The sequence below is a fragment of the Rattus norvegicus genome, chromosome X, assembly GCF_036323735.1.
Source record: "Rattus norvegicus strain BN/NHsdMcwi chromosome X, GRCr8, whole genome shotgun sequence".
NCBI lineage: Eukaryota > Metazoa > Chordata > Mammalia > Rodentia > Muridae > Rattus > Rattus norvegicus.
Window position 1 is genome coordinate 111,168,956 of NC_086039.1, and position 25,688 is coordinate 111,194,643.

The 25,688-nt window shown below is 41.6% G+C and overlaps 1 protein-coding gene across 8 annotated transcripts in view; it reads left to right on the forward strand.

The window, feature by feature from the left end:
- Tmem164 (transmembrane protein 164) overlaps positions 1 to 25,688 on the forward strand; it is a 160,590-nt gene that overhangs the window by 84,126 nt on the left and 50,776 nt on the right. For 7 of the 8 annotated variants that reach the window (XM_008773428.4, XM_039099940.2, XM_039099941.2 and 4 more), the window contains one exon: positions 7,239 to 7,305. The exons of the other annotated variant lie outside the window; for it this stretch is intronic. In XM_008773428.4, coding sequence (XP_008771650.1) covers positions 7,246 to 7,305 — 60 coding nt within the window. In that variant the 5' untranslated portion in view covers positions 7,239 to 7,245. The remainder of the gene's footprint in view (positions 1 to 7,238; positions 7,306 to 25,688) is intronic. 8 annotated transcript variants of the gene reach the window in all.

Consider the following 25,688-nt stretch of genomic DNA (forward strand, 5'->3'; position numbering starts at 1 on the left):
GAAGAGCTGTGATGAAAGTGTGATTATCTGGTCATAAGTATCTGCTGACTCAGTCCGGGAGGCTTTTGAATGAGAGGAGATGAAATTTCAGCTGTGCCGCAGGGAGCAGAGGTGCACGGCTGGATGGAGAGAGGACTGTAGGCCAGGTATGAGCCAAGGTAGGTGAGGCAAATGTGGGGGCGGGTGAGGGAAAGAATTAGGACAGCCCGACATGTGATCATGGCATTGTAAGACTGACACCCCATTGACCTTTGGGCCACATGGCATTAGGATAATTCTGTGGCCTGGCGGCGCCCTCTTTTCTTGATCCCACCTACACTTTATTGTACTCTCTGAATGAAATAGTTTTGAAGTATTGAATTTTGAATCGTATGTCTTCCTCCAGTAAGCCTCACATATCCATAACTTCCCTGACACTGTGAGATGGATTTGGGGTGAACCCGCTGGTTTTCTAAGCTATTGCTTTTGCTTTTTGCTTCTTTGTTCCTTCCTTCCTTTCTTGCCCTCCCCACCTCTCTCTTCCTTTCTGTCTCTGTCCCTCTTTCTGTTTCTTTGTCTCCCTCTCCTCCACCTCTCTCCCCTCCCGCTTGATAGTATTAAAAGACTAAACTTAGGGCTTCGTGCTTTGGAATCGGGCATCTTGCCACTGAGCTGTAGCCACAGCCCTAAGCTGATGTACCTTAATGTATTAGCACTGTTTTTCTGTGCTCATCAGATGAGCTTCTGTGTAACGTGAGAGATTTGGGACTATAACTAGCTTGGAGTCATAAATGGTGTTTTAAAGGAGCAGCTTTTAAACACTTGCCGTGGAGGTGGCTGATTTCGAGCTTAGCTTTGGACTCATTACTGAGAAAGGTTTTTAGAAGATGGCCTTTGCCCTGTGTAGCATTATTAAGACTTGGTCTTGGCAAGGGAGAAGAAGCTGTACGGGTGAACACCATGCATTTAAAGGGGAAGGAGACTAGATACCTAGAAGTCTCCTAAGAAAATTTCAGGGAAACCATTTCCTCTTTGGTGTGATAGTCTGGTACCTGCTTTCCTAGTACCTAATTAATTGTCTGGAACCTGCTTATATTCATAATACGTTCTTTCCTTAATGCTTTGAGGACTGGGGGACCTTTCCAGGTAATTATAGGACTCTCTTCCCTCCCGTGTCCACAAAATGCATATTCAGTTTTGTCTTCTACCAGTCTCCTAGGAAGCGATTTGTGAGTAGGGATTGCTCTTTTTTCTTCCTTTTCTTCCTTCTATGTAGCTGTGCTTGAAAACATATTGTTTGGGGATTCATCATCTTCAGGAAAAGAAAATGCTACCACTCCGACAACTTATTCCATCTTGCGAAAGCCAAGTGTGGACTCTCTTCTGTTATGTAATTTTTTTTTTAAAGAACAATACAGGTTAATAAGATTTGGGTAAAGTATGTTGAAGGAATGAAAAAGTGGAGATGTTCTATTTTTAGAGAAGTCATGTGTGGTTATTGTACAGAAAGAAATGAAACATTTCATAAATAAATAAAACTGTAAGAGTAACAGGTAATTCTGTTAGTAGGATGATATAATTTCCTTCCGGTTTTTGTCATGCATCCACTCAAAAATCATGATTATTCTCTTTATGCTTTGTAATGTTTTAAAAGCTGATAGGCTACATATGGTGGTCCATGCCTATAACACAAACCAAGGAGGTTAAATAAGGGGGATCAGGTTATATAACAAGCTCAAGGCCAGTCCTGGGCTATTAGACCCTGTTTCAAACAAACAAACAAACAAACAAACAAACAAGGAAAACAAAATGAATGTTAGTAACCACAATTAGTTCTATATTTTAGTTTATATACTATAGCTGTTTCCCTCTCTTATTAAAGCTTCTCAAACAATTATTTCTAATGACCATATAAATATCTATTACTTGGATGAATAATGTATCATAATATAGTACAGCTAATATAATATAGCGAGTGTATAAATAACATCCTGTTAACTTAGCATTTCTTTTCTTGGCTAGATAGATATTGAAGGAGTCTTGAGTAGCACAGGGAAATTTCATGACCTGGGCTATATGTGTGTTTCTGGTCCTTGCTTTTTCATCCTGAGTGAAGATGAAAGGTTCAGCTTCTGTGCCTTCACTTGTAAGGAATGTATAAATGTGACTCACACCTTGAACACTGGAAAGAATTGGAGGAGCTGACCTCTGGAAGTCTTTTAGCATGGAGCTAACATAGACTAAGTACTCACTAAGTGCTACTAATATTACATAGCATTATCCTTGTCTTTAGCACCCACCACCTCACTTTTAGACTTTGAGATTGAAAATTGCCTTCATTTAGATAAGTAGAATTTGAGAATGGAAATTACTTTCAGCTAAGTAGCCCCTTTTATCAGTTGAGCATTTTCCAGATGGAAGCTTATGTTAATTTCATAAGAGGTGGAAATGTTCTGGAACCTTTGCCCTTAGATATCCCTACTTGGTGCAGAACAAGGTAGTGGGGAACCCACTGGCTGAAAGCAGGGGAATGGTCTTTGAACCCACAGGCAAAGCCACCTAAACTTTTCTCCTGTACCTATCACCTTTAAAAAAATCATGTTTTTAATGTTCCCATTTTCATTTTGAAAAAAAAAATTTGAAACTTTCCAAGAAGTGTATCAAAACGGAATGAACACATGCAAGTCCTGAGTGAGATTTAGCATTTGTTATGCTTTCTGATATGAATCCTAAAATACACATCAATGTAGCCTTCCTTTCTATATGACAGGCATGTACTGTGGGACTTTAAACTGCTGACCAAAATGGAATGCTCTCGGATGCTGAGCTTAGGGAAATAGAAGGCCAGTGTAGAAGATCCCTGGACTCTCTTACACTAGAATAGGTCTATTTTACCAGTAATATAAATCATAGAAAGTAAATCGCAACATATCTGGTTAGTGAGAGAATAAATTTGTATTTTTGAATATGATAATGGAGAAATAACCTGTGGACTAAAAGAATATAGAACCAATTTAAGTGCCCTTAAATTAAAAAATAAATAGATCGTATACACCTGGAAAACCACTCAGTAACAAAGAGGAGTCGCTTAGTGATACAGTTAACACCAGGGATAAATCTCAAAGATATTTTGTCCCTCTCAAAAGGCTGCATACAGCAGTATAAGAACAGATGAGGCAGATCTGCATGTATTAACAGAGGTAATTAGAATAAGCCATGTTGAGTAAAAGCATAACTTGCAAGAACTATTATCATATAATATCTGTGACTCTCCATATATAACAGAAGCATAAAAATATATAATTTCTGTATATAATTTCTGAGTACATACAAATGTAAAGAGTTATAAAATATACTAAAAAGGGTTTTGAGATTGCAGTTCTTGTTGGTAGGAGTGTGGTAGACAATACTATTCAGAAAGGGTCTAACAGATAGCAATTGCTCTTTTGTATTTTCATTTACAAGGTGGCTAGTCAGGTGTAGTGAGAGGAGATAGAAGAGAAGCTGAAGAGAACAAAGTCTATTTTATTTGGCTCTAGTACTCCAAGTAGAGCCACAAGGAAGAGACCTCAAGATGAAGCAATCAAGAAGGCAGAGGCAGGGGTTGGGGATTTAGCTCAGCGGTAGAGCGCTTGCCTAGCAACCGCGAGGCCCTGGGTTCGGTCCCCAGCTCTGAAAAAAAGAACAAAAAAAAAAAAAAAAAGAAGGCAGAGGCAAAGGGACTGTTTAGGCCGCTGTCATTGAGTTGGCTTTGGAAAGGCAAGATGAGGCAGGGCTGGGTAAAGGGTTCAGGTTTGACTAGTTTGAATGCTTTAGGGGTAGATTTTAGTTGTATGGCACCTGATCCTGGGATTGCTAAGGTGGAGGAGTGTACATAGAGGAAGCATAGCTTTGGACTGGTTAGGTTACATATCAAAGACCTGCCCACAACAGAGCCCTTCTGTTTCTAAGACCAACCCTCTAAAGCGGCATATATTCCCTAATGAGAAAGGTAATAGGCAGTCTCTGTCTCTGTCTCTCTGTTTCTGTCTCTGTCTCTCTCTGTCTCTCTCTCTCTCTCTCTGTCTCTCTCTCTCTCTGTCTCTCTCTCTCTCTCTCTGTGTGTGTGTGTGTGTGTGTGTGTGTGTGTGTGTGTGTGTGTGTGTGCATAAATCAGGGCTGCACACACACAAATAATTAAAATATTAAAAAAATAAGACAGCTCTTCCTGATTATAATACAAATAGCAACTAATGATTTAGGACAAGTACAGTGTCAAAAATGTAGGTTTGAATCTTGATTCACAGATGTGATCTTGGGCAAGTTGTCAATTATTTGAAGTTTTGGTTTCTCAGTTATGAAATGATGATAATGATTATTATAATAAAAACTAGGTAAACTGGGCATGGTGTTTATACACCTTTAATTCCAACACTTACGCTTTGTCTTGAGAAAAACAAATAAATAAAAAAACAAATACCTAGGATGATTGAATTAAGAAGATATATTTAAATAATTAGCCCAGCGATTTTCCCATGTTCAATATTTTTGTATTATTTATACAAGTCATTTTTATGTATTAAATGTAAGAATCTGCTCTTTACCCTCCGCCCACACAATTTTTATAGCTGAATTTTGAGGACTCCAAACAAGGCTTGCCTTTATATGGAATGTTTTGAATTTTGATTTCAATTTTTTTCTTCTTTATACTGTCTTTCCATGGGTCATTGGAATCTACTCTCCATCCCTATATCTTTTGATACCTAAGTGTCTCACTGGTCTTATACAAAGGTCAACTTGCCTTTGAGGTCAGCAGAAGAGCCTAGCTCTAGATTTTAGTGGTACATGGATCATCCAGGTGGCTTTTCCTCTTCCGGCATGAATCTATGCTGTGGCTGTCATAGAAATGGCAATGTTAGGCCAGAGTCAACTCAAGACCTAGATAAAATCAGTTTTCCAGAGCACAGGGTGTCTGGATAGCCCTTTGAAAACTCAGCTGATCAGCCTGAGGTAAAAGGACCAAGACTGCTTCAGACTGTCTACTCCTACTAACCTGTGTGTCTAGACAGTCTTTCCAAAAATCACCTTCAAAGTCAGATTGACCCTAGGGCAGATGATACAGGAGGTAAAGAGATGCCTGAAGCAAAAGGAAAGGCAGAGGTGCATCTTAGACTTCTCTGGAAAAGAGGAAAGCACTGAAAAAAGGCAGCAAGAATGATGGGAGTTTGAAGTCTGATGTCAGATCTGGGTATGAGTCTTGTCACTTACCAGATTACCTAACTTTCCTAAATGAACCTGATTTCCACATCAAAATGGTAGAAAAGTCACAGTGCCTATTTAGAAATTTGTTATCAGAATTAAGCAGTTAATTCCATACTTTCCCGAAATGGATTAGGTGCACATTGTCACCATCGTTGAGGCTTGGGGACACAGAATAGCAGGAAGAAATAGATTGGCAGGGATGAAAAGGAGGCTCAGGGCTTCTGTGCTGTCTTGTGGCCAGCACTTGAACTTAGTTGTCGGGCCACTTTTGTGAACTGTGAGAGGAGCCAAATGTCTAGGTGCAGGTATTTAAACATTTGGCGCTGTAACACAATGTTGGCATCTACAGAGTTCTTTGAATTCCACACAGCTGCGTTAAAGAAACAACAGCAAAGATGCCATCATTGTTTTTAGCTTATGAGTTTTTATTGTGCCACATCCCTAGTTGCACAGAGCACATTTAGCCCACAGGCCAAAGGACACACCTAGTTGAAGTCTTCAAGATATTCTGTTGTCCTGGGATGTGCGTGGGGTGTGGGGGAGAAAGACATTGAGACTCAAGTCGTCTAACATCTTACTCAGCTGTGTCTTACTTGACTAGTGCCTTTACTGTTGTGTGTCTGAGAGGAACAGTTCAGGGATGGTTGTTCATGACCCAGCAAATTAGCTTTTGTTCTGCAGGAACAAACTCATTCTTAGTCAGCCTCTCTCTCTCTCTCTCTCTCTCTCTCTCTCTCTCTCTCTCTCTCTCTCTCTCTCTCAAATGAGAACCATGTGCTCGGAATGGTGAAGAAAGCTGCTTGAATCCCTCCTCAGAGTCCTCACAAGAAGGGTTTGTTCCTGGGTTAATTGTTCTTGACTTGGGAAGGATGTGCAGTGTGCATTTTAATAAGCCCGGTGTTGGGACTGGGAAACGCTATCATTACTTGATGCTCCGCTTGTCTTCCCTCCCTTTCTGTGTCTCCTCTGTAATGTTAGCGGTGGAACTCAGGGCATCGTTTAGATTAATCAAGTGTTCTACCACCAAGCTAGTGTCCTAGCATTGCTTGGCTTTTAAGCTACCAGAAAGCATACATAAACTAAATCAGAGAAAGCCTGAGTGTTTCCTTGTTTGCCCACCCTACCTTGAGTAGCAACTAATAAAGTCATTGCTGAGAGATCAGGGAAACAGGCTGTATCATACTGCCGATCCTGTTGTCTTCTTTGCTGTGCTAAAATACACTGACAAAAGGAACTTAAGGGAGAAAGGGTTTATTTGGCTCACAGTTCCATGGTATAGTCCCTCAGTGTAGGGAAGTCAAGACAGCCCATCCCTGAGAGAACTGGTCAGATTCTATCCACAGGCAGAAGCAAGGAGCAGGAAGTTAATATATTTGCATCTCTGTTTTATGCAGGCTAGGATCCTGCGCCTAGGGGTTGGTTTATTAGAATGATTGCTTGTTTACAGAGGCACAGTCAGTCTTGTCACCAAAGACCTGGACAGAAAAGGATAGTACAAGCTTGCGAGCTGTCTGGAAGGCTCTGTACGCTCAACTGGGCATCTAGGAGGCAAGCAAGACTGTGCTTGCAGTCACACTGGGTCTTTCCACCTCAGCTAACCCAATTTTGACAGTCCCCAGGCATTCTCAAGTTAACCTTACTCTAGATAGTTCCTCACAGGTATCCCTGGAAGCTAATAGACAGGCTTCTGGAGTAATACCGAGTCCTTAGGTGTTGCACTTCCTGGTTTCAAATGCTGCAGCACTTAGAGTCATTGGTTGGGGCTGACTTAAATGTTTAGGAAGCACAGAGCTTGGTATACAATGAACTGTTGTAACCGAAGTGTGTTCAGAAAGTGTTTGGGGATTTGGAGGCAGTATGTGTTCCAGATAATAAGCATAAACATATACTTATTGACTTCGCATGTTGGGTGAGCTCTTGGTCTGTTTTCCCCAGAGGGTCACTTCTCCCACATGGCCTAGCTCAATCTCAAACATTTTCTTCTCCGTCGTGACCTGTTGATGTTCTTTCTCCTCCAGGTTACAGATGCACATGTTGAATGGAGCTCTTCTGGCATTGCTCTTTCCTGTGGTAAATACCCGGCTGGTAAGTAGTGTCTTCCAGCAATGCAACATCTAAGTCATCTAACTCCTGTCCTAGCCAACCTTTCTCCTGATTCGTTGCCCTTAAAGGCATATGATTTGAATATGTGTATGTTAAGGCTGATGTTTGACACAGTCATGACTGGAGTTGATAGAGGCTTGTGAGAAGTTTGCTACACTTCAGCTACAGCAAGGGTTTAGAAAAACAGAACTTGAAAAACCAAAACTTTATATAGAACTTGGACAGATTTGATGGAATGAAATGGATCTAGGACCACACACCCATAGGCTGAGACTTCTAGATGTTTTAAGGGACACAGTGATGTAGAATAACATCCTAGGGGACTTCAGAACTTGTCTGTTTTACCAAGGAACCTCTTGAGCAAGCATATGTTTTTCTACATCCACCCAGATCCACAGGGCAGAGCAGGCCACTTCCTCCACCTTTGGGAGAAGCAGGAACTACAAGGCTGAAGGCATAGCAGATTGTCTAGACGCATACATGTGGGGCTCCTGGGAAATTAATGAGCCATTTATTGAAAGTCTAGGAAAAAATTATCTATAAAGATGGGTAGTCTGGTTTTATGCTTTTGTGACTTAAATTTGTCTTCTAGATGAACATCATAGATTAACTCTTAAAGTAAAACTTCTCTTTTGGATATAATTTTGTAGTTTACAGGGTCTCTCTCTCTCTCTCTCTCTCTCTCTCTCTCTCTCTGTGTGTGTGTGTGTGTGTGTGTGTGTGTGTGTGTGTGTGTGTGTGTAAGAGAGGGGAGGTAGAACAATTATTACAGCCCCTCTTGTTTCACAGAGGAAGTAACTGACATTCAGGATGTCACCTGAATTGTAAGTGGCAGTTTAGATCGGAGTCTGACCCTCTCAATTCTAAAATGAGGCCACACTGCCCTTTCTGAAGAATGTAATCATCTTCCCTCCACAGATATTCCTCAATAGTGTAAGTTGTGCTATTCTAGATTTACATAATATAGCAGTAGAAATTAAAAGTGAAAAGTTCACCTAAAGCAATAATTTTGGAACCTTTTCACTGTGCTCTGGACCCATCAGATTATTAGACAGCTGGGCTGTGGTTTTAGCTCAGTACTAGAATATGCCTAGCATATTCAAGATCCTGGTTCCCATCCCTGGTGCTGTGAAACAAAGAAACAGGCAAATTAAGAAGACGCTTGTCCCACCCCCTAGAACAATTGATTGACAGGACAGTAGCAAACCAACAAAGCGATGCTCCTCAGGCTGTTCCTAGAGAATCCATATGTTAGGCACTCATAATTCAGTTAAGTTACTCTAAGTGTGTAATTTAAGGTGTGGCCGAAAATTAAGCATCAACTGGGTGTTGCTTGTTAGAAACGATGGTCAGGCCTCACCACAGACTTATTGTATCTGTATCTACTTAGATGCTAGTTTAGATGACCTAGACCGTTTCCTCCAAGGAGCCTGAAAGCACCTTCTCTGTGAACCGTCTGGGCTTGTGTGAAAGAGAGGTGGCAGGCAGTGCTGTTTCTGATTGAACAGTGAGCCTTCATTCTGATCGGCGTTCCCTGTGAGATAGCATGGCTCCGCACAGTTTACATCATAGGCACTATTGTTCTCACTTCTATGACCCTCACAATAGACTTTATGTAACTTCACCTGCTAAATTCTAGAATCAGACCTCATGCCTTGGGCTTTCAAGTGTAGCTCAGTGGGAGAACACAGCACTAAACAACCACAAGACGCTCCTCCCTTGGTCTTCAGAACAGAGGGCATCATGTATCATAGAATGGCACGGATAACCCAAATGAACAGATTAAATCGGTACTTTAGAAAAATAAAAGTTGGCTTTGTACCCCCTTGCTCATTACTGGCCGTGGCTCAGGGCTGTGGAACTGGAGCTGTTCTCTGCCTGTTGTAAGAACAGCTAAGGCTTGGGAAAGGATCGCTGCTCTCTTGTCCCATCTCTCTCCTCACCATATTCCAGCTCCCAGGAGAAGCTGGGTGACAGAGAGCTACTGTCTTAATTTTCTTCAGGTCTCTTAGCTACCAGGACCTGTACAGCAGGATCCCTCAGAAAATCATCCCCTAAACTAATGGTGCCAGTGATTCTGAGTTTGAAGGTGGTCAGTCCAGAGCTCTGGCTAACCAAACCAGCTTCTGCCACTTGCAGTTCTGTCCCCAGGGAAACCCCAGGAACTGTTTTCCTTGTAGCATCTTGAGCTCTTGGCAGAAGTTAAGACTCCATACCATTGCACAGGAAGGGGAGTGAAAGCCCCAAGAGGCTTGGCCACACACCTGAGGGCATTTAGGAAGTTGCTGGAGAGGTTCTCATTGAGACACTATTGTTAATAGCAATTGAGTGGGTCTCACCAGGTCTCCTGATGTTTCCCTAAGTCTGTTATCAGTAACCACAGAGACAGCAACCTCAGTTGCCACTGTGTTGAGTGCCCATTTTTGTGCCAGGAGCTGTTGTAACTCTTTTGCCTGAGTGGATTTAGTTAATCTTTACAACTTTTGAGGCTAAGTTCAATTATCACCTCCAAGGTCAAGATGCCAACAGGGTTGGCTTCTTTAGGCCTCTTTCTTTGGCTTGAAGATGGTAGCCATCCTACGTTTGTTGTTCTGATTTCTTAGTGTGGTCACCTATTTATGACGACATCCATCACACTGGGTCCTAGTGCATTCTAGTAGCCTACCTTAATCTCTTCTTTAAATCCCTGTCTCCAAATAATACTCACATTCTAAGATAAAAGGGATTAGATCTCTGGCATATAAAAGGAGGTTGCAGAGGACCTGGAGGGGTCCATGATGCCTGTACTATCTTATACAGATAATATTGTTTCTTTCCTGACACCCTTTGATTTTTTTTAATATCCCTGGTTTTGTTCCTCTACCCTTTCCCACTTTTCTTCTCTTCTTCCTCCGTTTCTCTCTTTGTTTATCTCCCCTCATCTCTTTCTTTCCTCCCCCTTGGCATGCCATGGATCTGCTATGACAATACACGGTGCTTTCTAAAGAAATACTTATCAAGAGTATGCATCACTTTACCTGTTGCTGAAACTTCTTTTGTAGGCTCTTTTAGGAAGTGATTCCAGCCACCCAAATCCATTTTCACACACAAGCCCGTCTAAAATAAAGCCGAACACAGCTCACATCTCCATCTCACTTGTCTTTGCAATCGGGTTTACCCCGGCTCTTTTGTGTAGTTGGGGCTCCTCCTGAGCAACTTTGGCCTTTAGGGCAGTTGGTCAAGTTCAGATTGACTTTAAATGAGACACAGGAAGGCTGGAACTTCGTCATTAAGCCTGATGATCCAATTAGGCAGGCAAAGTAGCTTTGACTTCTCTTTTGCCTTTCCTTCTTGGCCCTTTATCTTCTTAATCTTTTTTTCCTCATTAGCAATGATGAGAAAGCAAGAAAAGGAACTAATTAGTGGTGCACCCATCCTATGACATATATATAAATGTACTTGCGTACATAAAGACAGGGTGAGAGGGAGTTGGAGGGAGTCACTTGCTACAGTCGGCTAAAGGATTTGAGGTCATCAGTGAATTTCCATGTGAACTCTTCTGCCCTCTGGCTGATTGGCACCGGGATTTGCAGACCAGTTAGAAAGTTCCACTTTCAGTTCAATGGGTTTTTCTGTCTTCAAAGCTGACAGCCTAAAAGAAGGACCTCTATTCCAATGGACCAAGTTATAAGTAAGTGCTCTTTATAGCTAGGATCCAGCTCAAGATGAAGCATCTTCAAGGTGTTTTACGGTAGCATGTCCTTTTGCTACTTAAACAGAGGAAACACCTCATGGGACCACTGGCTAGATTAGTCAGGTTCTCAAAACTTGTGTAATTGGATTTTATATTCTAGTAGGGAGATTTCCTTCTTTTTTCCCTTCCCTTCCCTTCCCCTCCTTCCTTTCTCCCATCCCTCCCTTTCTCCTTCCTTCCTTCCTTCCTTCCTTCCTTCCTTCCTTCCTTCCTTCCTTCCTGGTGTCCTTTATTTAAGAACAAAATGGTGAGTGATTGGCTTATGATCAATGACCTCACTGAACTCATCTTTCCTCCCTCAACACTCCCTGTCCCTCACCCATTGTGCTTCCTATTCCTCATCAGTAAACCAAGAGTATAATCCCAAAACTCTGGTGGTATAGGCTCTGGGTTCTCTTTATCTCTCTTCTCCCCTCTTCCCTCTGCCCCCCTCTTCCCTGGGCATGGCTGAAACCTCAGTTTGAATGTACAGGAGAGACCAGAGCAGTGACAGGAACAGAGGGAAAGGCTTCGTCTTTCTGAAAAAGGACCAAAGAGTACAACATGGTGAAGTGGGTGTGCTCATAGCTTGGACCACCAAAACTGGGCCCTGAGGGCAGAGGAAAGGATAGAGAGGCCTCCTGGAAAAAGAGAGCCTGAAGCCTCATCCTCCTCTCATTGGGAGTAGTTTGATCGTTTGCTCTTCCGGCAGTTGCAGAACCACATTGGGCTATAACCTTCTCTACTTCCAGCTGCTATGGATGATGCTGATCTGCTGCACAGTAGGCTTTGGACACTACAGGAATATGTTATCTGGGGTCTTTTTTTAAATGTGGTTCTCGGCTCTCCTCTGATTTCTCCTGTGGGCCTGCATTAGGATCTTCACTTTGTACTTCTGAAGGATCTCATTATTGACTTTCTTCACCCTCAGTTCCAGCAGGGGTCATAGCTGACACTTCTTGTAACCGAACTACAAGGGGGCCTCAAAGTGGCAGCCGATCATCTGGTTGAACCTTTCCAAAGACACCACCTTAGAGCGAGCCCTACATCAGCCTGGATGTACCCCAAGGTGACCCCCTTCTGCTTTAGCATCCTGGCAAACTGTTCTACTTCTTTCTGTAGAGCTTTCATGTCTTGGAATTCCTCAGGATTTGGCTTCACCCCTCTCCTCCACTGGGGTGGACGGACAGTACAGAACTCAGAGGAAGCCCCATCTGAGTTGCTCTCCACTCTAGCTCCTGCCTGGCCCTCAGGCTTCAAAGTGTACAGGATAACTTGGGGCAGTTGGCCCACTCCAAACTCCACAGTATGCCATCCCTCTGAAGAATTATTACAGTGGAAAAAATGGGGAGATCCCTACATTTCCAAGCCTGGCCAAACCACTGGCCTGATTCTGGGCCCACCTAGAGGGCTTTGGAAGCTTTGAGGTCTAAAGGCCCACCTACCCTGGCTCCATACCCTAGTGGAAGTGAGAAGGCCAGTTCTAAAGCCAAGCACTGGGCTCATGTCCGCACCCTTAGCCCTCTTTGCCTGTTCTCCTTTTTGTTCTTTAAGGCCCATGATAGTTTCTTCTCAGTGCAATGTCTTCTGAGCTGCGGAGACTCAGCCTTAGAAAACAAGGTTAAGCCCTTTGCCCAGTAGAAGACACTAGCCTCGCTTGTCTGTATTTGCAGACTTCTGTCTTCTACTCAAATTATGATAATGATCCTTTTCATCCAGCTTCTTTTTCTCCAAGGCCCAAAGCCTCCAGTGTATGATTATCTCAATATCAGAATTTCCCATTATTGTGTATCTTTGTTGGTCTATTAGATTCATTTCCTTTTCCACCCCTTCTCCCTTTCCCCAGTTCCTCCTCTCTCCGGGCGGTTCTTTTGAAGTTCTCCCCACTCTCAGACGTAACAGAATTGCTGAGTAGTGCTTCTGTCTAGTTAGGAGTGCTCCCCGCCATTCTGAAACAGTGTCTCCGTGTTGTTTGGATGCAGCTTCTCTGCTGGCATACCTTGTCCCCATGTGGGTTGCTGGGACAGCTTCGCTGTCATCAATGCAAATAGGCTTGAGAATCCCACTCTGCTAATTGGCACACTGAAATGTGCTAATTGACCTAGAAGAGTTATTTATGTGACTGACAAAACTGAGCTTTTTTTTTTTTAAGTTATAGTTTGGATTTCAGACTTGAGCTGGGGACAGAATATCCTTTTGGTTTCTCAAGGGTACTTAGAACATCAAAAGCTTGATTTCCTAAGAGGTCTTAAATTACTAGAGCATCTACTGAGGCAAAATTGTGAATTTACTTTCTACAAAGGTCGATGTGTATTGAATTAGATAAATGCAGTGTGTCTGACACATGGGGTCTGTTGCAAAGGGGCTGGGACTCCCAAGTTTAAGCAAATTCTAGGAACTGTCCTCATATGTGGGTTATAAGTATAATGCCTATGGAAAAAAAAAACAGTCAGAAGATTATAAAAAAGGGAAATTGTTTTAATCTACTGCCAGTACTATCACCCCAGGAGTAAATTGTGTTAAAGGCTGATGTATCTGTGTTTTCATACTTCTCTTTTTGATCAAGATAAAGATTTTCATAGGGTTTTTGGTTTCCTAGATTATTTGAAATTAAGTTTCTTGCCCAGTTGAGATTTTATTATAAACCATTTTCCAGTGTACTTTAACCTGAAACCAGGCAGTCAGTAATCCCATAGGGCACACACACAATTCTCTTCCATTAGCTGTTTAAGATTAGGTTGGATCAAATATTGTAAGTATTCTCGGTGAGGGTGGAGCGTGTCTCTTGCCTTCTGCCTAATCCGTGCAGGACCTTATGCTTAGAACACCAGAGATATCACAAATAAAAATGATTGAATATTCTGAGCCTGGGAATACAGGCCTGTATGAGGCTGAGGCAGGAGACTCACATGTTTAAGGCCTGCTGGCCTCTATTCTGAGTCCAAAGCTAGTCTGAGCAATTTAGTGAGACCCTGTCTCAAGATAAGAATTCAGAGATAGAATGCTGGTTAACATGTGGGAAACCCTAGGTTTAAATTCCAATACAAAAAGAATCCCCCAAAAAACAAAACAAAACAAACAAACAACTGGCTCATGACATTGAAAGGTAGCATGTGTTGGTAGAAACATAGTGGAGATTGGCAGAAAAAATTGGAGTTAGATATGAGCACATTCATCTCTAAAATTTTCAAACAATGAAGAAAAAGCGTTTAAAAGAAAAGGATAAAAAGAATCCATCAGCAAATCTTCCATAATATTGAGAGAAAATCCAGAGGTTTCTTTCCTGTGTCCTGGGATCTGGGATTTGAAGAAAGAAAGGTGGTAAGGTTCTTTTTCCAGCCACTTAAAATCCTGTTTACTTCTGTCAATACAATGAAAGGCAGAGTTTCGTTACTGAAAATGCATGCAATACAGTGAAACATAGAAGTCACCACCAATGCATAGCTGGTTTCCCACACAGATTCAAAACAAGAAGAAGCAAGAGGCCATTGTCTTGCATGTGTGTGTGTGTGTGTGTGTGTGTGTGTGTGTGTGTGTGTGTGTGTGTGTACACTGTATATGTGGCTACGTTAGAGATTAAACTTCATTTATTCTGGACAAGGCTAATTTCTAATTGGCAATGAACCTTTGAGCTACATGCCAGAACTTGGTTTCCCTGTTTGTTTTTCTCCCTTTTATTTTAATAGAATTTTACTCAGGAGACCAGGTAGGCTTGAATTTGGGGCCCTCTTGTTTCAGCCTTCATAGTAGAGTAGCTAGGATTATAGGCTTGGACAACCTGGCTTGGATATATGATTTTTTTTCTATAAGTATAACATATGTACAGTGCAGAAAAAAAGGAAAATGCAGAAAAATAAAGAAATCAAACTGAAATTATGGGACAGTAGTGACTGCTAATATTGTTTGCTGTATGTCCTAGAAGGGCCATTTCCTCTCTGTAGATGGTAATAGGTCACAAGTGCCCTCTTTGGAGCCAGCCTGTCTGTGGATTTCTAGTCAGTTCCGGTGTATACAGCCATGACCTTGCATAAGGCAGTGGCCTCGTTGCCCTCATTAGCTTATCTGTAAGTTATGCTGTTCTGAATGATCATGTGAGGCACACACTTAGCTGAGCCTACATCACAGGAAGCAATGGAGAAGCATCCCATGGGGGTAGGGCTATTACCATTGCTAATATCATCTCCAAATGTTTGAGGAGGGCTCCTGCTAATGTGCCATTTTTTGATGCTATTCAGCAGAGCTTTGGCCTCAGCTCCTGGAGTTGCTCAGCATCATGAAGGGGGCTTTGTTTCTGAATTAGCCTTGCTGAGTGAGATTAAAATTCCCTGGCAGGGATTCTTGCTCTTTTTAATTTTTTTTGTATTTGGTTCAGGGGCAGTATGTTTGAATGGGAAACTGGCCAGCCCTCCCCACTTTCTCCCCTCCTGAAGGTAAATTAAGCTCACTCCTGTCTGTCTGTCTGTCTTTTTTTCTCTCTCTCTCCTTCAACCCATTCCTCTTTCCCCTCCTCTCTCTAAAACAAAATAGAAAGACCTATTTGGAGGTCAGTAGACCCAAGCCAGAGACTCAGAAGCCTATTCAGGGACTAGCCCAGTGAGAGTCACATGTGAGCCTGCTTGCATTCTGAGCTTCTTGGTGTCTTGCCTTGGCTCTGTAGAACACAGTCCTCTCTAATATCTTTGCTCTTCAACTTGAGCTACTATTCTAAATATTGATTTTTTTTTTTAGGGATGGAGGTTGGCATAGCATCTTACATATCCTAGGTTGGTCTCAAACTCACTGTGATCTTAGAATCCAAATCTCTGACAGACCTCTCCAGTGGGATAATAGCCATATACTGCCACACCTAGCTAAGAGATGTTTCTTTGTGGAATAAAAGTATTATTTCCCAAGTTACGTTCTTCGTTTCAGACTATAGATTGCTGGGTATCAACCTCGACTGCACAGTTCACAGTCCCAAAGCTGCTTTCCAAATGTACCAGTGGAGAAGCTGGGCTGTAGTCAGTTGGACCAGTGCTTGCCTAGCAGGCAGGAAGCCCCGCTTTTGATCTCCACTAAAACTAAATAAACAACCGAAAAATGTGATCTAAGCCCTTCCACATGATGCTCAGGACCATCCTAAGTTTGTGGTCATCTGGAGCTGCATTATGTGTTCAGAGTCAGCCTGGATACCTGAGATCCTGGCTCACAAACAAAGCAGTTCACCAATGATTACATAGGACCACTGGCCAGTCCAGCGAGCAGCCAGGGCATCTGTGTTGTTTTGTCTCACGTTGTCCCTGACTGGAACTTGGGTCTTCGGAACATTTCATTTCACCAAGTATGATTGGTGGTATCTGTTCTTTATACCTCATGGATAGGGCATAGAGGGAAAAGTAAATGAGGGATAAGAAAAGAACAGTGTAGGAAAGGAAGGACTTTGGAAAGTTAAAGGTACCATGGAAAGGACTTCTCGGCCTCCTGTTCTCCTTGAGTAATATTTTGGAATGGGGAATTAATTGAGATACAACTTACACATAATAAATGCATCCTTTTAAAGTACCACTAAGTGGGGTTTTTTTTAGTATATTCAGTGTTATGCAACCATCACTATTATTTGATTTTACATGTTTTTTATCATCTATCTCCCAAACTAAGCTCTATACCTGGCCCCATTCACTGTTCCCTATCCCCAGACTCTGGCATTTAGAAATCAACTTTCGGTTTCTGTGGGTTTGCCTACCATGGACATAGATACATGAACTCCTCTAATGTTTTGGTTTTGCGTGTTTTCCTTGAGGACATTTTTAAGGATCATTCATTCTGCAGCATTGGTTAATACTTCATATCTCTGTGCATATAATATCCCTCTGCAGGATGTGTGATGTAATTAGCTATTGTGGCATGGGTGTGTTTTGTTTGTTTGTTTGTTGTTTGTTGGCTAGTGTGACTGATGTTGCTGTGCACAGTTGTTTAAGAGTGTATTCTTTGGTATATACTTTGGAATTGGACTGCTGCGTCATAATGTAACTGTCTGTATAGTTCTGGGAGTAACCTGCCAGATTCCCCCGTAACGTGACCGTATCAGTTGTTATCCTCACCAGCAATGAGTCATTTCCAACTTGTACACATCCTTGCATTGTTCTTGTCCTTTCCATTAGAGCTTTAAGGATGAGATGTGGACTATCATTGTGCCTTTGCTTTCCTTGATAGCTCACTGGTGATGGATGCCTCTTCATGCACTCGTTAGCTGTTTGTCAGCCTTGGGGGAGGGTTATTTCCAATTTTCTTTCCATTTTTGAGTTGCTTCTTACTAATAAGTTTTAAGAATTCTCTCTAAATATCAGACTCACGGTAGACATGCGCGTAGAAATGTCTTCTCTCTTCTCTTGGTTGGGTTCTGTTGCGTTGTTTGGTTTCTACATTGTTGAGACAAGATGTTATGTAGGCTGAGATAGCCTGGAAGTTACCACGGCGTCTGACATTGACTGCCAGTGTAGATTGACAGGATCTCATCTCTCCGTTTCCCAAGTGCAAGGATTCCAGGTGTTCACTGCCACACCTGGTGCCTGTGCATTTTCTTGATTGCACCCATTAGGCCCTTTGAACTGAACTTTTTTTTTCTTTTTTCTTTTTTCTTTTTTTTGGAGCTGGGGACCGAACCCAGGGCCTTGCACTTGCTAGGCAAGCGCTCTACCACTGAGCTAAATCCCCAACCCTCTGAACTTTTTTTTTAATTTAAGAGACTCCTTGTTTTTGATTTGGCTGTCCTTTGAAATACACATTTAAAAATTTTTTTTGAAAAACTAATATCTCTACTTTCGATTTGGTTGCTTTTACTTTCTGGGTTAACATGTGAAATATATTTTTGGCTAAAATAATGAAGAGAGGACATTTAAGAGCCTTATAAGGTTAGCACTTACATTTGCATATATGATAATTTTTGAGTGAGTGAATTTTTAAATGTGGTGTGAGTTGTCGGTCTAAAGTGATTTTTTTTTTTTAGATACGTGGACATCCTGTTGTCTTTGTGTCATTTGTTGAAATGACTGCCTTTGTACTGCCGTCTATGTCAACAGTCAGCCAAAAAGAAATATCAGGTCTATTCACAATCCCAGTTCTGTCCTGGTTATCTGTCTTGCCTGGTATACATGCCCTAGTTTTGTGTGATCACTGTACCATTATAAGAAGCCTTATGTTGTTTTGCTTTATTTTGTTTTTTGAGACAGAGGCTCTCTGTGTAGTCCAATCTGGCCCAGAAATTTTGGTTTCCTTGACTCTTCCATGTGCTTGGGTTACAAATTCATACCATATCTGGTGATGGAAGGTTCAAAAGCTGGGACATATGTATTTTCTAAGATAGTTTTGGCTTTTCTGGGACCCTTGTTTTACCATGCAATTTTTTCAAAGAAGCCATTGGAGGTTTTGATAGAGATTGTATTGAATGTAGATTAGAGAAGTTTGCGCATCTTAACAATATTAAATCCTGCAATCCACAAATATAAGCTGTCAAAGCATCTAGTTATTCAGTTTTCAGTGATATTTTGTGGTTACTTAGTATAGGATATACATTTCCTTTGTTAAATTTGTTCCTATGCGTTTTATTCTTTTGTTTGTTTTTCAAGACAGGGTTTCTCTATATAGCCCTTCCTGACTGTCCTGGAATTGCTATATCCACAAGATTGGCCTTGAAGCCCCAGAGATCTGCCTGCCCTTGTCTCCTGAGTGCTGGGATTAAGTCAGGGACTATCATCCCCAACTTTTTTGTAAATGGAATTTTTGTTTATGTTGGTTTTTGAGACAGAGTTTCACTGTGTAACTCTAGCTGTCCCAGAACTCACTCTATAGACCAGACTGGCTCTGAACTCAAAGATCTACTTGCCTTTGTCTCCCAAGTGCTAGGATTAGAGGTGAGCACCACCATCACCTGTAAATAAAATTCTTCACTTTACTTTAATTATCTATTTATAGATTTATTTATTGATGGATTGATTTTAAATTTCCTTTTTATTATTCGCTCTCTTTTACTTCTATCAATAACTTGACCATAGTTGTGAAAAACATTTACCTTTGTGAGTACACTGTCTTCACACTGTCTTCAGACACACCAGAAGAAAGCATAGACTCCCATTACAGATGGTTGGTTTCTGGGAATTGAACTCGTGACTTCTGGAAGAACCAGCACTCCCCTGAGCCATCTCTCCACCCCTTTGACTTTATTTTAGATTACTCACCACTACTCTGTGGAAATGCAGCTCAATTTTCATGCTGCTTTTGTATCCTCTCACCCTTTAAGACCCATTTATTACCTCTAATTTTTTAATCTGTGGGCTCCTGAAGATTTTCTATGACAAAAATCATGTCACCTGTAAATAGAAATAGTTCTACTTCTTTCTTTCCAATCAGGAAATTTGTTCTTATTTTCCTTGTACACTTGTGCCTAGATCTCCTAACAGTGTTAAACTAGGAAGTAGCAAAAGCAGACACCCTTCTATCATTCCTCAACCTAAAGGGAGCTCATTCTGTCTGTCAGTCTGTTAAGTAACTTAGGTGTGGAGTGTTTGTAGATATCCATATCACACTGAGAGATTCCTCTTTTAATAAATGTTGCCAGTGAATTGAGTGAATTTAATATGGGGAAAGCTAGTCAGGCCGAATTTAGAATAGGTGAGAAATGTTAGTTCTTTGAAAGGGGGTATTATGATGCTTCCAGGATCATGAGCATGTTGTGTTCTGATTACCATGTGAAATTCTGTGTGGAACAGTGCTACACATCTTGGCATTTTGAAGACAGAGGCAGCAGGAGAACCATGAGCTTGAGGCTACCCTGGGCTGTATACCAAGATTTTCTCCTAAAAACTGATATTGTAGGAGGGTGGAGAGGTGGCTCAATGGTTAAGAGCACTGAGTGTTTTTCCAGAGAACCTGGGTTCAATTCCCAGCAACCACATGGTACCTCAGAACTGTTAGTAACTCCAGCTCTAGGAGATATGACACCTTCTCACATATATGCAGGAAAAACACCAATGCACATAAAATACTGAAAAAAAACTGAGATATATAACCATATGTAAATGATTAATCCAAACTAATAACATCTGTGCAATATCGTGGTACTATATTGGTAGGGTAAGATAAAATGTAACCTCAGGACTAGCATGTAGTTGATTTCAACAAATGATTGCTATATAGCTACCATGTTTTATGGAGCTTAGGCTGCCATAAAAAATATAATGGACTGGATGGTCAAGCAAAATTCTTACAGTTTTGGAAGTGTTGAGATGTGCTTTTCAAGTGACATCATAGTAAAGGCTTTCTCTGGCTTGCAGAAGGCTAACTTTAAATAGTAGAGGAGAGAAGTCAGCAAAAACAAGTCTTTGAGGCTTCATACAAGGACTATAACCCTGTGTTAGGTTTCTGTGGCAGAGATGAAGCACGTGAGATAACCATCTTATAAAAAGTATTTGGCTCAGTAGTCAGTAGTTTGAGTTCTCATGGTTGTCTGGGTCTTTTGTGTTTTAGGCCTCTGACAAGGCAGAGCATCATAGTGACAGTGTGTGGAGGTGGGAGAGTTTGCTCAATGCCTGGCAGCTAGGAAAGGGGGAGAGAGGAGAAGAGAGGGAGGAGAGAATGGGGTATGTGAAGAAGAACAGGAAGAGGAGGAAATGAAGGGAAGAGATGCTAATGTTTATGGCTCCTAATGACCTAACTTCCTTTCTTTAGGCCATTGGTTCTCAACCTTCCTATTGCTACAACCCATTAATACAGAATTTCGTTTTGTGGTGACAACCAACCATATAATTATTTTCATTGCTGCTTCATTACTGTAATTTTGCTACTGCTATGAATCATAATGTATCTGTTAAGCAAGATGTCTGATATGCAACCCCAGTGAAAGAGTCTTTCAATCTCCCAAAGAGGTCACAACCCACATGTTGAGAACCACTACTTGTGGATCACCTCCCAATTCCACAACCTCCCAATACAGTCATAGTCTGCTAACTAAGCCTTGAGCTCATGAGACGTTGGGAGACACATCTCCAAATCACAAGTGATGTATAGCCAGCCAGCCCTTACTCTTGCATCAGCACTTCTGGACAAGTGTTGTTCCCGTGTCCCCTGTTGTGTGAGTACAGTGTAGGATGGTCTGTTCCTTACATCTAAGACCTAGAGCCAAGTGACTTGAGTACAAACCAAGGTGTTAGAAAGGTGAAGAGGAGAAATGTTCCTTCCATGTCCTACTGCTTAGGGACCAATGGAAAAGACTTTGATGCGGGATGAGCTAAGGTCCAAGGAACTGAACCAGGAAGGAAGTTTTTGGTAGAGAAATGGGTGATCCAGGAAACCCTAGAGGTTAACCCTACAGGTTAAAAACATGGATACTCTCTGTGGTTTTTTACTTAGCATTTTAATTGTGTGGATGTATGGGATATAGTGTAATTTGATTAGGTGCACTAGTGGTATGTGATGATCAGGTTGGTGTGAAGAATACTTATATCTCAAATATTTAAAGTTTTTCAGCCAGGTGTGATGTCTCATGCCTTTATTCCCAGCACTGGGGAGACAGAGGCAGGCAGATCTCTGTGAATTTGAAGCCAGTCTGAGTGTATGTAGAGTGAGTTCTAGGACAGCCAGGGTTATGTAGAGAGACCCTACCTCAAAAACAAAACAAAGCAAGCAAACAAAGAAATAAAAAGTAAAACAAAAAACAATACGATACAAACTTTTTTCTATAGTCACATAATCATATATATTTCTGAGGTACACTAATTGTAATACACACACATATAATGTGTATTTAACATTTCCTTATCAATTTATGTTTGGAGATTTATATTATAGAAAATTTAATATATTTGTAAAAGGAGAGAAGATGCACTCTTGAGCATCTATCACGTGATTTCAACAATTATTGACTCATGTGTTGTTTCAATAGTGTACTTTACTTACTCTCCCTCAAGTCTAGTTTTAACCAACAAAAATCTAACACTGAATTTTTTTTAAAATTCATGTACTTTTAGCCGAAATATTTTATCAAATATCTCTAAATATAAGGATGCATCCATATTAGCATACCATAATCATATTTCTAATGGTAATAATAGTCTCTTAATATCATCAAATATAATAATATCAGCAGAACATATGCTGTTCTGGGCTTTCTTCTTTAAAACCAATAACTTTCTCATAGTCAGCCTCATCGTGTAAAATGGTGAAAATCTTATGATTCTTAATTGTTCAGTAAGGCAAAGAATATAAGGTATATATTGCAAGCCTTACACACAGTAGTAAATGTTCAATAAAGGTTAGCCAAGGTTATTAGTAAAATGAAACTCATGCACTTGCATTATGGTGCCTTTGATAATGCTTTTGATTTATAGTCAACAGTCATATGTAGAGCAGAGCAAACGGATTCTTTTTGAAAATGGTAATAGAAATTTTTACAAAATGACCCACCCCAAAACTACAGAGAGCAATGGTTTAAATTGGGAATTGGATCTAGAAATAATAAGGCCCTTATCATTTCTATTTGCTGTTTGTGGTTCCCTGCCTCTCTGGGGTTCCTGTTCAGAATGGCAAGTAGTATGACGTTGATATTGAAAATTTCCCTCTTTTCCTGGTGGACAGAACATATAGGTATGGGGCTTGGCAATACCAGAAGCTATTTAGGGTAGGAAAGATCATTGCATTTGAAGGGGTGGGAGACCTCAGAGGAGCTCCGTGTTCCCCCTACCCATGGGCATGGAGTGCTGTCCTTGAGTCCTCCCTGGCATGGAATCTCTGGATGTGAAGCAAATTCACTTTGTTGTATTGTCCTTGGAAATCCCCGTTGCGCTGATGGCCTCTCGGGCATCAGCTGAAAGCTTTTTAATAAAAATGAAGCCCAAAGAAGGAGTGATAAGGTATCTGATTTTAACCCAAAGCGAGAGAACAGCAGATGTTGCATTCTGTCTGAGGGTCTGAGGGAGAAAAAGCAATTAGCAGCTGCTACTGATTTAGCTACAGACACCTGCTAAATGAAAATCTGTAAGCCCAGCCAGGCTTGGCACCAGAAGCGTGTACACTGCTTCTCAAACATTTCTGGGAATTGTAAATTATGCTGGCTTAAAATGGCATGCGGGGGGCTCGGAGAAGCTCAATATGTACATCTGGACCAGGAGATTAATTTTCTAAGATGGCAGCAACTTAGATCTGGCCTTTTTGATTACTGGATGGAGAACAAGAAGAGGTTGAAATATAACAGCTAGACTCCTGCTTGCTCTGTGCTTTTGACCTGGCTATAGGCTATCTTCTGGGAGCATCCTGTAGGAACAGTGCTGACCAGAGGGGATGGGAGCTCACCAAGCTGTATACCTATTCCGTCTACCAAAGGAAATGTCTCAAACTAGGATGAAGACATAACTCTGGGTACTCTTTTTTTTTAAAGATTTATTTTATTTATATGAGTACACTGTAGCTATCTTCAGACACACAGAAGAGGGTATTGGATCCCATTTCAGATGGTTATGAGCCACCATGTGGTTGCTGGGATTTGAACTCAGGACCTCTGAAGGCAGTGCTCTTAACCACTGAGCCAACTCTCCAGCCCAACTCTGGGTACTCTTTTTTTCTCTCTCTCTCTCTCTTATTCTTTTTTTTTTTATTAACTTGAGTATTCCTTATATCCATTTCGAGTGTTATTCCCTTTCCCGGTTTCCGGGCAAACATCCCCCTAATCCCTCCCCCTCCCCTTCTTTATGGGTGTTCCCCTCCCTACCCTCCCCCTATTGCCCCCCTCCCCCCAACAATCTAGTTCACTGGGGGTTCAGTCTTAGCAGGACCCAGGGCTTCCCCTTCCACTGGTGATCTTACTAGGATATTCATTGCTACCTATGGGGACAGAGTCCAGGGTCAGTCCATGTATAGTCTTTAGGTAGTGGCTTAGTCCCTGGAAGCTCTGGTTGGTTGGCTTTGTTGTACATATGGGGTCTCGAGCCCCTTCAAGCTCTTCCAGTTCTTTCTCTGATTCCTTCAACGGGGGTCCTGTTCTCAGTTCAGTGGTTTGCTGCTGGCATTCGCCTATGTATTTGCTGTATTCTGGCTGTGTCTCTCAGGAGCGATCTACATCCGGCTCCTGTCGGCCTGCACTTCCTTGCTTCCCAACTCTGGGTACTCTTAGCTCTACTCCAGACATGTTATTATTGACTCTTCACATGATCCAAACACTTCTTTAACTGTTGCTTTGATTTGGCTGGGAAGGAAGCTTCTCCATGGCCTTTTGTTTTCCCAGAGTCTTTTCCAAGTGCGTGTTAACTGCTGGTCTCCATATCCATTTTCCTGAGACCTACATTAAAAACAAACCTCAGAGAACATAGAACGCCATGTAGAGGGATTTGACGATCTGCAATATGTCAGGTGTGCATATGCATGTTGGAAGGAAGGATGGAAGCGTTCTCATGGAGGGATAGTCAAGATAGAAGTAACTTGAAAGGAGGTCAACTTGTTAGGGCGCCTACTTGGTATTGAAACAGTTGGGTGACTCCCATTTTTACCTCGTTCACATTCACTGTATGTACCTGCTGTTCCTGAACTAGGCTAGAAGTCACCTGTAACTAGGGCAAAAGTGATGGATAGCCGTGTGGAAGGGATGAGCCTGTATTGTTTTTAGCCTTAAGACTAGAACCTTGAAGAACAAGTCAAACGCAAATTTACTAAAGCTGTGTTCCCGCCCTACCCTTGACTCAAACCTTTGTGTCTGGTGCCATTCAGAAAACTCATGGGCAGAAGGATTACGGTGTTTCTTTCAGAATGGAAGAACTGTAAGTCTCTACTGATTTGAGATGTTATCTGCTAACCAGAGGGATGAGGTCTTGTTACAACATGGTGTATTCTAAGAGGTCCTAGGTGATATATAGTCTTTACTATTGTGTGTTACTCTTTTGTTGGCCTGACAAACAAGTGAGAGAAACAGTTTAAAATGAAGAAAGATTTCCTTTGGCTTGTGGTTTCAGTGTGTGCTTGGGTGTATCCATTCCTTTCTGAACTTGTGGTAAGGTGTGGCACTGAGGCAGAGAGGCATGGTAGTTGTTCATGATAACTACAAAGCAAAAGAGCAGAGGAAAGAAAGAAGCAAAGGAAGCCAGCAGCAGAGTCTACCTCTCCAGGATGTATATTCCCTGTGACCATTTCTTCTAAGCAGTCCTCACATCCCAGCATTGCCTTATCTGTTATCAATACGTAGTAGCTGAATGCATCCAGTTTATCAGAGCATTCTGATCTGAATCCACCTGATGGAGACCAAGCTTTCAACTCCGTGAGCTTTTGGAGCAGCACAGTTTTTATCTAAACCATATGAGCTCTGTTAATTAACAAGGTAGGCAGGTCTAGAGCCATATTAACCCCATATTCCAGCACATATAACAGAGCATGCTCATGAGATTATAGTGGCCATGTCATGCCCAGAAGACAGCATTCTGTATGATGTCATGCCTTTCTCCAGTTCTTACTCTCTTCCTGCCCTTGTTTCATGGTATTCTCTAGGTATTGGAGGAGGGTGAGACAGGTGACAGATATGACATATGAGGCTGGCCTTTAAAAATTTTGGGTGGTCTCTCTGTCTCTGTCTGTCTGTTTCTCTGTCTCTGTCTCTCTCTGTCTGTCTGTCTGTCTGTCTCTCTCTCTCTCTCTCTCTCTC